At 36.6% G+C, this 12,129-nt stretch overlaps 2 protein-coding genes and 2 long non-coding RNA genes across 7 annotated transcripts; 3 read left to right on the top strand and 1 right to left on the bottom strand.

Moving 5' to 3' along the window:
• The first annotated feature begins 49 nt into the window (after window positions 1-49).
• On the top strand, window positions 50-1,720 carry LOC124328973. The gene is made up of 3 exons (XR_006916567.1): window positions 50-237; window positions 333-414; window positions 1,298-1,720. It is a non-coding gene; the product is annotated as an uncharacterized LOC124328973 (long non-coding RNA).
• A 1,061-nt stretch (window positions 1,721-2,781) lies between these two features.
• On the bottom strand, window positions 2,782-4,201 carry LOC124328965. The gene is made up of 2 exons (XR_006916565.1): window positions 3,792-4,201; window positions 2,782-3,097 (listed from the first exon to the last, which is right to left on the bottom strand). It is a non-coding gene; the product is annotated as an uncharacterized LOC124328965 (long non-coding RNA).
• Window positions 4,202-6,090: 1,889 nt separating this feature from the next.
• On the top strand, window positions 6,091-9,239 carry LOC124328949. Of its 2 annotated transcripts, XM_046787807.1 has the most exons (13): window positions 6,146-6,187; window positions 6,251-6,300; window positions 6,387-6,907; window positions 7,011-7,046; window positions 7,116-7,169; window positions 7,242-7,295; window positions 7,367-7,435; window positions 7,504-7,578; window positions 7,643-7,717; window positions 7,811-7,894; window positions 8,070-8,177; window positions 8,427-8,576; window positions 8,642-9,239. In XM_046787807.1, the coding sequence occupies exons 3-13, from the start codon at window positions 6,436-6,438 to the stop codon at window positions 9,118-9,120; spliced, it is 1,656 nt and encodes a 551-aa protein (XP_046643763.1). In that variant the 5' UTR covers window positions 6,146-6,187; window positions 6,251-6,300; window positions 6,387-6,435; the 3' UTR covers window positions 9,121-9,239. The 2 variants fall into 2 exon arrangements, with proteins under 2 accessions (XP_046643755.1, XP_046643763.1); XM_046787799.1 differs by having other exon boundaries at window positions 6,091-6,187; window positions 6,251-6,892.
• A 237-nt stretch (window positions 9,240-9,476) lies between these two features.
• Window positions 9,477-12,108, top strand: LOC124320646 (nucleoporin p58/p45-like). Of its 3 annotated transcripts, none has more exons than XM_046783501.1 (10): window positions 9,477-9,657; window positions 9,727-10,001; window positions 10,334-10,465; window positions 10,528-10,615; window positions 10,682-10,856; window positions 10,921-11,051; window positions 11,108-11,175; window positions 11,233-11,460; window positions 11,557-11,724; window positions 11,927-12,108. In XM_046783501.1, exons 1-10 carry the CDS (start codon window positions 9,590-9,592, stop codon window positions 12,019-12,021), a joined length of 1,428 nt encoding a protein of 475 aa, XP_046639457.1. In that variant the 5' UTR covers window positions 9,477-9,589; the 3' UTR covers window positions 12,022-12,108. The 3 variants fall into 3 exon arrangements, with proteins under 3 accessions (XP_046639457.1, XP_046639458.1, XP_046639459.1); XM_046783502.1 differs by having other exon boundaries at window positions 11,913-11,941; XM_046783503.1 differs by lacking the exon at window positions 11,557-11,724.
• The last annotated feature ends 21 nt before the right edge of the window (window positions 12,109-12,129 follow it).

Here is a 12,129-nt window from a genome sequence, read left to right as displayed (position 1 = left end):
TGCATCATTCATGAAACGCCATCCTACCCTGGCAATAAGAAAACCTGAGGCTACTTCCATGGCAAGAACAGTCATCATTTAACATGCACAATAGTAATTTGTTCTTTGACAAATATAAAAGAGTGTTGGTAAGAGAGAAAATTGGGCTTGAGTGCGTCTGGAACATGGACGAACTTGGTATAACTACAGTTTCACCACCTGAGAAGATTGTAGGTCGAAAAGGCCAGAAACAAATACGTAAGCTTTTTGTAGCCTATAGCCTAGTCTTTCATTGCATATGATTAATTATGCATACAATTTGCATTCATTTGCCATGATCAATATTTTTTAAGGAGAAAGAGGGGTGTTGGTGACGGTTGTTTGTGCAGTTTCCAGCTACGGCAATACTATTCCACCCTTCTTTGTCTTTCCTCGGTAAATACCATTATTTGTAATAAAGTTATTTGTCTTTTCTTAAATTTCTTTTTGATCTATTTCAGAGTGAATTTCAAAAATAATTTTCTCGTAGGGGGACCTCTAGGCTGCGACGGTACAGCCAACAAATCAGGTTGGATGAATTATGCTAGCATGGACCTTTGGATTAAACATTTCATTAAATTTGTTCGTCCAAGTAAGGAACGACCCGTCCTCCTTCTTCTGGACAATCACTCGTTCCACATGTTAGTCAATGCATTAAACATCGCCAAAGAAAACTATGTGCATTTTCTATCGTTCCCGGCCCATTGCTCTCATGGATTGCAGCCATTGGACGTGTCTGTTTATGGTTCAATGAAAAAATACGTATAAAAAAGTGCTTCTGCAAGTTGGATGTTGAACAATCCCGGGAAAACAATGGCGATTTACGACATACCTGGCATTCTCAACAAGGCATTTCCTCTCGCTTCCACACCTTAAAATATTACAGCCGGATTCAAGAAAGCTGGGATTGTCCCATTCGACTGTGAAGGATTTCATGACACAGCAGATTATAACCCTGGATTTGTGACTGATGGAGCTGATCCTGAGAACGTTACTGTTTCACTTGAAATGGATTTGCTCCCTGAAAACCAACCATTTGAAGTGTCACCGTACTTTTTTGTTGATGTCGAGCTGACAATGGAACCGATTGCGGAGCCGACTGTGCTGGAACAAACTGTGGAACAAACTGTGGAACCAACTGTAAAGTTGAATGAAGAAACGACTGTAGAACCCACTGTTGAGGCAAATAGTCCTAAGAAACGTAGTGGAAGCGGCCCAAAAGCTAATAATTCAACTACTCCTTCTTCAATTTCTTCAGCCAGTTCTTCTTCTTCTACAGCTTCAATAATTGAAGAACTACGACTTTTTCCAAAAGCTGGACCTCACACAGCTCCAAAATCAAATAATGGTAGAAGGAAGAGAACATCTGCTGTACTTACGGACACTCCAATCAAAGATGTAATCAAATCTAAGAAAGCAGCTGTTAAAACCAAAGCGGCAAGAAAAATTTTTGCATCCAAAGAACCGACCAAAACTAAACCAATCAAACCCAAACAAACAAGGAGAAAGAAAGAGAAGGGTGAATCGTTCTGCCCAGAATATGCCGGGCGTTATTCAACAACAAAAGAAGATTGGATCCATTGTTTAAACAATTGCGGTTTATGGGCATGCGAGAACTGCGTCAACGACAGATGAAAAGATGACGCAAGTTATGTTTGCTCAAATTGTTCTAAGATGGCTCTGTAGTAGGCCCTATGTCGAATGTAAGGCCAACTTACCTCAGCAATGGGACGAATGGGAGGGAGAAGGGCGTACGAAAAAAAGGGGGATCCACGTTTCCTCTTCTCCTCCATTCGTCCCGTTTTCCCTCTTCTCCCCGTTCTCGCGCTACAAAAGTCTGCAGCCATGCTGCGTTGCCAGATAAAACGGCAAAAGAAAACAGATCCGAAAGAGCCCTATACAGTAAATTTTAAACTAATGACGCTAAAATGAAATAAAAAATACTGGGGAAAACAAAACAGGGGGAATCATCTTATTTTTTAAAGATTGGAGAAAAAAAACTTATACGTAAAAAACTAAAACTGCCCCAAATAGCCCCAGTCTCCCTAAAGCCCCATATTTTTTAGTAAAAAAATTTAAAAAATTACGGAAAAAATACAGACAAATAAAACATTTTTTTAAAAATATACATGTATTATTTTAGCCCATTTTCCCCCTTCTATCCCATCTTGCGGTGTTGCCGCGATTTCTCTTTTGTTTTGTTTTTGCGGTGAGAAAATTTCGCCTTTAGGGGATGTTTACCCCTCCTACGAAAACAAAACAAAGGAGAAATTGCGGCATCACCGCGGGATAGGATAGAAGGGGGAAATGGGCTAAAATGATAAAGTCAATTTTTAATTCAAAATTCACTATATTAAATGTGAATAAAAAATTAAATTAGCACATTTTATTTTGACCCTTTTCGCGTTGTTATAACACTTCCCTTTTCATAGACCAGCAAAGTAACCGGATTTTGATAAGCTCTTACGGCGTGTTCCCAAACTTTTACATCCACTTATAGCTACCCTGTCCTTAAAAAGAAAAATCTGAAAAGAATTCAGGAAGTAAGCCAAAACCCCATGCATACTTTTTAAAAAAATCGTTGTTCTCCGTCAAAATTTTGATTTTTGGGAACGCCGCGAAAATTGCCTTTTTACATAAGGTTCTCTCACGCGTTCCTAAACTTCGGGTAGGTACTGTATATTTTTTTATTTTTTTATTCGTAGGCTACACTCAAATACCAAGTCGACAACTCCTCGAACTTGCATGACTAAATAAAAGCAATCTCAGTTAGTTCTCGTGTATTTCTTTAAGATTTTGTATGAGATTTTTCCGTAAGGGTCAATGGAAATGAATGTTTTTCGAGAACAGAAGAAACTGATGCTGAATCCACGATAAATAGGGCCTATTGCTTTCAGCATTGGAAGCCAGTCAGTTGTCGGATAATTTTAATTTTTCAACGCGTCAATAAAATTTTCAAGCGACAATCGTCAACAATATATATGTACATGTATATATACATTTATTTATTTCACGAAGAGAATCCATCTTGAAGCTCACCATACTTTCTTACAATTTCAGCCGAAGAAATCTAATAGGCCTAAGTCAATAGAAAATTGCATTTATAATTTATATAATAAATTTTGAATAAATTCAGTAAATGCAACATTGTAACACTTGATTAAAAGCGAAATTTATGATTATAATAACATTTTTTAATTAATAAGAAACAAAAATGCAGGGATTTTAGAATGAAAAATTATTAAGATTTCACCAGAAGAAAACTAATTGGTTATAGTAATAACTTCCGTAATGTTCAATGATTTATTGCAAACTAGACTTTTTTTACCCGTGGTGGCGTTTTCCAGTTGCAAATGAATAACAATCCCTCAATTCACTGTTTTTCCGACCGTTTCTTTATCAAGTATTACAAAAATCCAAAAATAACACGCACTTTCCCTATAACAGATTTTTCGAGTACAAAAATTTAAAAAAAAAATATAGGCCTATAGGTCTAACCCGAAAGGTCGAGAATCGTAATTGCAAAACTTAAGGCTGCTGCTTTATAAATGTGTAACTAAAACCCATGCGAACCCACGTAGTCTTTAAGGGCATAATGTCGGAGTTTATCAGTCTGTTGTCATTATTTACAGCACATCAGTTTAGTAATATGCAAAATATACTTTATCACCATGCAACATTTCCTACGCATTTCATCTATATTATTAATAATAAACTTATTGCTATGTCAAATCACATATAGAAAAAAGGAACAATATCACTATAGAATTCACCTGGGTACGTTTCGAAGTTTCCTGAAGTTTCTCGTTTAGAAGTTTGAATATAAAAAGAAATAAAAACTCTTTTATGCTAGAAAAGGCCGTTTTCCATCACAGGGCGAACTCCGAGCTGCCATTGTGGAATAGGCTTTGGAAATGATTGGATCGTGGAGTCGATCGTATTCGTTTCGAACAGTACGGTAACGACGGCTAGCATAGCGAATATTGCGGACTAGCCTTTTCAGTATTTCACTGACGGTTTCTGTTTGATTTTGCCAGTAGGTTGACAAAGTATTGTTCGAACTATTTAAAGACATTTGTGAAGAAGAAGTAGTTTCCTGAAAAATCAACTGATCTTTTAATTACAATAACAACGCTTCAGCACTATTTATTTTTCCACATCCAGCTATGTGTGATTTCTACCAACTGAATCGTCTGGGCTGAAAGAGGCCATCTTTATACGCTTCGCGTGGGGTGTTCCTCATTTTAAGCTGTTTATGTGTACCAACACATTATTGCAACCATGTAAGGACGAGCTGCTTAAAACTTTGCTATGCGCTGCGTATATGTAATGGGATGAATTGGCTTAGTCTACTTTCGTACCTCTTGAAATCCAATTAAAGGCTATACTCGAAAACTGTTCGAAAACCGTAGAGTGATATATTCCGTCTACGCCAACTTTACTCGTCCGCCCAAAGCTCTGCAAGTTTAAGACTTCTTGAATCCGCGTTGTCGTAACTCCAGTTCATGCGGTGTCTGCGTGACGCCATAATAACTGAACTGAATATTAATGTTCATGCATGTATATCACAGCGAGTGGCCATATGCTTATTGCGTATTGTCTGCATGCTGTGTAAATTGAAATCTGTTGATTTCAGTATACTACTGAATGTATAAAAGTCTTGATTTAAATTTTGGTTTTTACCATAAGGAGTGCGTTACTCTATTATTATACGGTCGATAAATTCAAATAAATTTCCATTGTGCCTTTTATTTTACAATGAATGAAGCTGAAAACGAAAATTACGGTAAAGGCGTAAAATTACGTAAAATTACGATTTCTAGCGAGATTTCTAGCAGCCTACAGTATCATCTATACAGGCTAATTAATAGAAGCTTTATATACATAACCACCGGTATAAACCATTTTCTTTCACAGATTTACAATAATAATTGTTTAGCCTACTACTTTTTTTTCTATTTAAAAAAAAAATTAAACTGGGGCGGTTCTGGTTCATTTCCTAATATTTTATTGATATTATTTAAGTTATTTAGCTTATCGTCTAACTAATCGTCTTGACTGAAATTTTAAATTTTAGTTTAATTTATTTTAGTACCGCTGCATAAGCTTTGCATCAACAGTACCATTGTAGCGGATTTTTTAGGTACTAAAATTTAAAAAATCAATCAGTCACTGGCGCGGTCAGTGGTCTGATTGATTAATAAAATTCTTTCGTATAATATAATACGTAATTTAAATCAGATGTTCGAATAACACTGTAAAAATATATTTTCAACGCTATTTTTATTCATAATTTGAGGTTCCGTTGTATATTTTTATGCTCTTATTATATGTCGATAGAATGAAGGAAGAAAACTAGTCGTCGCTCTAGCTGTCAATCTTTATTGAGGATGGTTTGTTCCTCCTAAACCACTTAATGAGAATTGGATGCTAAGATGTTGAGGGAAATTAGAATTTGGAGTATTTATTTCCGTGCGCTGGAGAGAGACGATGGGAGAGTGGTTAAGGGACTATCGTCAATATTGGGATCGATCCAATCACGCCCCAGGTAATTACGGCGAAGAAACCAGTTTAAGTTTGCCCGTCCCTTCATCCCTATGAGTTTAGGTGAATAACCTTTAAAATCAACAACAGGACGATTAAATGTTTTGAAACTCTTTTAATTGTATAATAAAAAATGATGTGTCAGCTTTTATACCATCACCCAGTTAAATTTTTTTTTTATTGGAAATTTAAATTGTCAGGTATCCATACACTGGTCGTCCACATATACCAGTCGATTCGAATTTACGGACGCCCTGACGAAAGGGCATGGAAAACTCGTTTTGATAGCAAGATTTACAGAAAAATATATTTTTATTTATTGATTTTTCTTTGCTCTTTTTAAAAGAAAACCTGAGGTTTAGAATATTTTCAAAACTGCAGTCCATATTTTTCTCTGCGGCTTTGGCTACTGGGATTTTTTTCCTCAGGCGCTGCTGGCGAGTGACGAGTAGTCACCATAAGATCGGAGATCCTGTTATATGACCGACTATGACAAGAATAGGGGCAGCACAAAACTTCGTTGTAGTTTTTTATACAACCCTAATACGATGAGTTCATAGCTTCACATCTTCAGCTGTACTGTTCCCTTAAGCAACCGCACAGATTGTCGTTCTATTTCAGAAAGGTAATTAATGTTAAACATTTTTTCATCCATAAGGCTACTGAAATGTCATTTCGAAAATTTAAGCTGTCATTTACAGCGATTTCCAGATGGATATTTTTTTGTCGTGGCAACTGGTAGTTACATCGATTCTTTTTCTTACAAGTGTTGCTTCCTCGGAATTGGAATTATCCGAATTATTTGATCCCCCAATCGATTCAAGCCCATACTACCAAACTCTTAAGGATAAAACGCCAATTAAATTCTCCTCCATGCTGTACAAATCTGTCTGTGTCAATATTTACGACAGTCAAACCACTTCAAACAACAAGAAAATCTATTTCTTTTCACCGATCGCTCTCCTAAATAACTTGGACGTCGCTTCTATTCACAATCTAACGGTTCCCCAGGTCAGTGTCGGTTTTTCAATTTGGAATCAAGAAGTCAGAAAAGAAGTGACCGAACACCTCAACCAGCTACTCAGTGAACAAATCGAGCCCAGTCACGTGAAAGTCCTTCCTTTCAACAGTGTTAGGCTGACCAGCAAAGTGCGATCTGCTGATTTCTCATTGACCAATGAGTGGCTCCCGTATGGCAATCAGCCATTACTCAGGTTTTCCTTGATTTGTCCGACACGGGAAGATTGCAATCGAGTGAAAAGTGAAATGGAAATCAACCCCAAACAATTTGAGCATTTGAAACTTGATTTCAAACCTCAGTTGAAGGATGGTACGATGTTTATTGGTTTTTAATTTTTTGTTTTAACTGAATTTACAAAATAAGGTTCTGATTCGCTAAATTTTATTTTCATTTCTTAAAAAACTTGTTTCAATGATGGACTATAAAGGAATAGCTCCGAAAGATTTTTCAACACAAGTGGAAGGTATTTAATTGAAAATTTTACGACATAAAATTATAGAAGGATGAAGGAAAATCATTGAAATATTTTTAGAATTAAAAAGAAAAATTGAAGAAACCAATTTGAATTTCAACAAAGAATTGAAAAGTAATTTAAAGATTTTGCAAAATAGGAATTTAAATTTAATTTAAGTTAACGCTACATCATTTAAAAAAACAGAATTTTCATATGCTTCCGATGACGTCGCTGAAAAATTTTACAACATGTTGCAAGGTTATCCCACACTAATTGAAAAAAATAGGCTAGAAAAATTTAAATTTATTGGAAATAATTTGAATCGTCAGAAACGAAACAAGAATTATTGGGAAACATCGAAAACAAATTTGCAAAAGAGCTAGACGCCATAAGGGAAGGTAATATAAAATAAAACTGGTGAATTATTAATGAGCTATGAATTAAAATTAGATCGCAACTATTGTAGGATATTTGGAAAATTTACGAAAATCAGAAGAAGCATCTCAAGTTGCCTTGGACATTTTGAAAAAAGAACTACATGGTTTTTTGTCGATCTACATAAAGAAGTAGAATTAATTGAAGAATAATTTCGTTATAAATTTCAGTTACCAAAAAGGATTTTGCAGCAACTTCACAAATGTTAGCAGATAAAATCAAAGTCACGGAAGAAAATCTAGCAGGTAATTTTTATTCTTAGCCTAATCAGTAATGCCTAATGAAAGACGTTTAAAAAAATTATGAAACAATTCTACCTGTTTCGGTTGGGTTTGTAGCTGCGTTGCAGAATTTGGAAATCACGAGAAATGAGCTGACAGAAACGAATGGAATAGTCGAGAAATTGTCGGCAAAATTAAACGGTAATTGTGAGTAATGATTGTATTCGAAAAAATTAAAGGCAAGCGATAAATTTTACATCAATTAAAGAAAAAAATTTCTAAAGTTGTTATTTGTATTCTTCATAAATACTTCGCGCGATTTAATTTCATTTTTCATATTTTTCATATTTAAATATTTTCAAATGATACCGTTCAGCTACTATAAGTGATTTGGAAACTGCAACGACAAAATTGGCCTCAGCAACGAGAACGGAATTGAACAGTACAAAGTCAGCTATTGCGGATTTGACAAGAAAATTAAACGGTAATTTTTTTAAAATTCGGTCAAATAAATTTCTAAAATTAAAAAGAATGCTACGAATTTGTGACGGTGTTTTTTATCTCAATTTCTTTTAACTGCCAGAACAAGAAACTTTGTGGTGCCATTTTATATGTGAAAACTGATTATTTTTGAATATATTGCCATTTATTGGTAAAGTGGCACAAAGGAATTAAGTTTAAAGCCACCGTTCAAGTTGTTGAGAATAAAATCATTTGAATTTTCTTTCAGCAGCCCAACCAAGTGAAATAGTCGACATTGGCCAAATGCCTACCTCCTGTGCGGATCTGCTGAGAACGGGACATAAACTGAGCGGATTCTTTTTGGTGAAAGGATTGAAAAAGATGGAAATGGTTTACTGTAAATTTTATCCTAATGGAAATGGTACTACAACGTGTTCATATTTCCGGGTTATTGTTATTTGCCCATTAATTATTTTATTTGCCCAGATTTTCAAAAATGGATCGGATATGCCGACGTCAAATCAGCGACTGTTCATTTCTACGCCCAGAGAATCAAGTCATATTCCACAGAATCAACTCCGATTCCGTTCGATTTCGCTCGGACGAACGAGGGAAATGCCATGGATTTGACATCGGGAATATTCACTGCGCCGCGACCCGGAATTTATTTCTTTTCATTCACGGGACTGGCGAATTTTCCATATTCATCATCTGTTGTCTATTTCGGAGTTGGTCTTTATTTGAACGGGGTTCGAATCGGGTTAGGTTACGTTGAAGAGGCAAACACCGCCGCTGGTCAATCAAGTCCATTAACCCTCCAGTCGACGCAGAACTTGAAAAAAGGCGATCGGGTCTGGGTGCAGATTTATTTCTTGTCAGTAGGGGTGAAATTGCTTGACAGCAGTAACCACTACACCCATTTTACTGGTTTCATGTTGGAGGAGGAAATTGTCGCGTCCTTTTGAGTGCCGATCATTCGAAATGCGCAAAATGCAATAACGTGACAACAAAATACATGATTAGCTGCTGATGATTGACAGAGTTTTTTTTAAATTATTATTGGATTATATTAAGGGGAATGTAATAAAGAGATTTATTCGATTCTAATTTGTTCAGGAGTGGGACTTCATCTAGCCATACAAATTTTTAACTGTGTATGCAAACAGATTTACTGAATAAATTCAAACTAATTTTCAAGTTTGAGGTAAGTTTGAAAAAATTTGAAAAATGTAGGCGTGGCAAGTAAAAATCCGATTTCGATTGCCAGATTTGATGCGAAACGAATTTGTAAATCCGGCACTGCCGCATGAGGGAAAAAAACAGATGACAATCGGTAAACTTAGCAACGGGACGAGAAACGGACGAGTTTGTTCGGGTGCCGGTTTATTCACAATTTAAATGTTGTATAAAATTTCGAAAGAATAGAATATCACAATGTCTTTTAATTTAACTTCCAATCAGCCCTCTCAACCGTCAGCCTTTGGAACGCCGTCGTTCGGAAAGTAAATATTCAATTATTTAGACTGCACTTATACTCTTGTCTGTGAGTAACATGCTTTTTGGTGTTTTAGTCCAGCACCTACAAATTCTTCATTCTCCTTTGGTTCTGGCCCTGCAACTTTAACAAGTAGTGCTGCTCCTTTTTCATTTGGAACCACTACAGCTCCACAGCAAACTGGAGGTTTTCAAATGGGTACTAGTAATGCATCTTCAACAGGCGGTTTTGGCTTTGGATCCACATCACAGGCACCGGCTTTCAGCTTCTCCAGTGCTCCCCTGAATACAGGAACTGCCACAACGTCAATGACTGGAGCTCCTTTTGGATTCGGTGCACCAAGCTCAACTGGTAACTTACAAGGAACTAGAATATTTAGTTTTTAAAAAGCAGCATTATTCCCCATAATAACAGGAAAACAAAGATTTACATTCTAGAGATTTAAAAAATATTGATGGCTTAATTTTCATGTTTTTTTGGAAAATGACCACCTTAAAAACCAAACAATTATTTTGATGAATGAAAGACTGTGATAAAATTAATGGAAAGCAGCTGATTGGTTGAATTTTGCAAGATTTTGATCAATTAGTTTTTGTTTGGTGTTGCCATAGAACAGTGGGGTTGCTGCAATAGTTTAAAATTTGTTTCCATTTGAAGTAACTTTCAACTGATTGCTTTTATAGGATTTGGATTGGGTGCAGCATCAAGTGCTCCTTTTACTGGGCTCACAACTAATGTGATATCTACCACAACAACAGCCCCTTCTCTTGGTCTTGGGGGTATCAATTCAACTACATTTGGAGGTGATCTTTCTGGTAGGCTTATATATTTTAAATATTCATCTGTACAAAACTGATTTTCATTCTTCAAAATCTAGCATCCCACTCACAAGGAAAATCTGATTCTAAAGCTTTTAATGAAATGCCTGTACCTGCCGAAATCTCTCAATCTGTTGAAGAATTCAAGTAAGCAAAGACGGCCAGGGTATTTATATTGTTCTCATAATCACTGACAGTTTATTCTATCTGTAGAAAACATGTGAAGGAACAGAAAGCCAAAAAGGACGAAGTTAGTCGAGGCAGTAACAAGGCCCCAGAAAAAGTGGGCGAGGAGGTTGAAACTTTGAAGAATATCCTCTCCAACCTGGCCAATAACATCCAGCAGCATTCCGCATTGGTTCACAAATTGAAGCATGATGTAGCACTTGTAAGACGCATTACGTCCAATTCGAAAGCAAAGCCAGATTTTAATTTATTTCAACTTGTTTCAGGAAATTAAAAATGCTGAAATCGCCCAGCGTACAAAAGAAACAGCACCCAGTATGCAACTCGACAATACGGCGCCTCTTGAATACTTTATGCGTTTAGTGACTGATTTCGAGCAGCGAATGCAGTTTTACAAGTACTTGCGTATTCTAATTTGTGCTTAAGCATTCACTAAAATTATTCTCCGTTTAGGCAACAAATCGAAGACACGGAGAGGAATCTGCTGGCCATGACCAAACAGCATGCATTGACTCCTCAAGGTAATTTTCCATCCCAATTTCTTCAGACTGCTGAAATTTAAATTATTCATATCTTAGAACTGATGGGGACTATGAAAAAGTTGCACGAGGCATTTGTTTTGTTGGCTGGACGTGTCCACATGATTCACACTTCGCTTCAAAACTACAAAGACGATTATTTGACGTACCGACGACGGGTTCTGAACGACCCCACTGATATTTTCGCCTCAAAGAGCCACGCCCCTTCGAAATCGGTGCTGGTGAGCCAATTGAACAAGATCGGCAGTGGGCCGTCCCCATTTGGAGGTAAAGAGTCCAACAAAATCAAATTAAACTTTGAGCTTTCAGATTAGTAGTTCACGCACTGTAAATTCTTGTTGGTGATGCGTCATCATATCATAGGTACCTCGGATCCGCTTTCTCGGACATTAAGCCACCTTACCAACGCTGTTCAAGGTTCTGGTGCAGGTTTAAGTGGTGGCACTAGTGGTGGTCTCAGCTTTGGCTCCTCGTTAGCTAGTAGTAGTAATCCAGGTAGTCTATCGTTCGGGACACCAAGCCGCCCGGCAGGTACTACAACATCTTTGACCAAAGAGTGGACCATTTTTCATTAAACCACCTTACTTTTGATGGTTTCATATACTGTATAATATTTCCCCCTTAAAGCAAAATGTTTGGAATGTTTTTTCTTTTCCTCTTTGATTTCGTTATTTTTTATTTGGTTTTTCCTTATTTTTTTTTTCTTTTCGTTTGTGTTGTCGGTTTCTTTTAGGTTTTTTTGGTAGCTCTGCGCAGTCGCTGCAGTCAGCCAACTCGAGTTTCCAGCTGCAAAGCCCTCCTCCCGGCAATAAAAGGAACAAGCGCTAAATTTACTCTTAAAAACTCTGTTCTCTCTCTCTCCTCAAGATTCTTACTGTAAACATCCGTTTTTGAATAAACGATAATTCCCATCTTTCTCTCACTTCTTTTACTTTC

The sequence above is a fragment of the Daphnia pulicaria genome, chromosome 1 (assembly GCF_021234035.1).
Source record: "Daphnia pulicaria isolate SC F1-1A chromosome 1, SC_F0-13Bv2, whole genome shotgun sequence".
Taxonomy (NCBI): Eukaryota; Metazoa; Arthropoda; class Branchiopoda; order Diplostraca; family Daphniidae; genus Daphnia; species Daphnia pulicaria.
The sequence above is the reverse complement of the archived record's forward strand: the minus strand, read 5'-3'. Positions and strand labels throughout refer to the sequence as shown.

Coding starts and splice junctions, on each gene's coding strand:
- LOC124320646 (XM_046783501.1), top strand. CDS start 9,590: ATGTCTTTTAATTTAACTTCCAATCAGCCCTCTCAACCGTCAGCCTTT. Junction 10,002..10,333: donor CGGTGCACCAAGCTCAACTG/GTAACTTACAAG, acceptor TTGCTTTTATAG/GATTTGGATTGGGTGCAGCA. Junction 11,052..11,107: donor CAGCGAATGCAGTTTTACAA/GTACTTGCGTAT, acceptor TTCTCCGTTTAG/GCAACAAATCGAAGACACGG.
- LOC124328949 (XM_046787799.1), top strand. CDS start 6,274: ATGGATATTTTTTTGTCGTGGCAACTGGTAGTTACATCGATTCTTTTT. Junction 7,579..7,642: donor TTTGAAAAAAGAACTACATG/GTTTTTTGTCGA, acceptor TATAAATTTCAG/TTACCAAAAAGGATTTTGCA. Junction 8,178..8,426: donor TTTGACAAGAAAATTAAACG/GTAATTTTTTTA, acceptor TTCTTTCAGCAG/CCCAACCAAGTGAAATAGTC.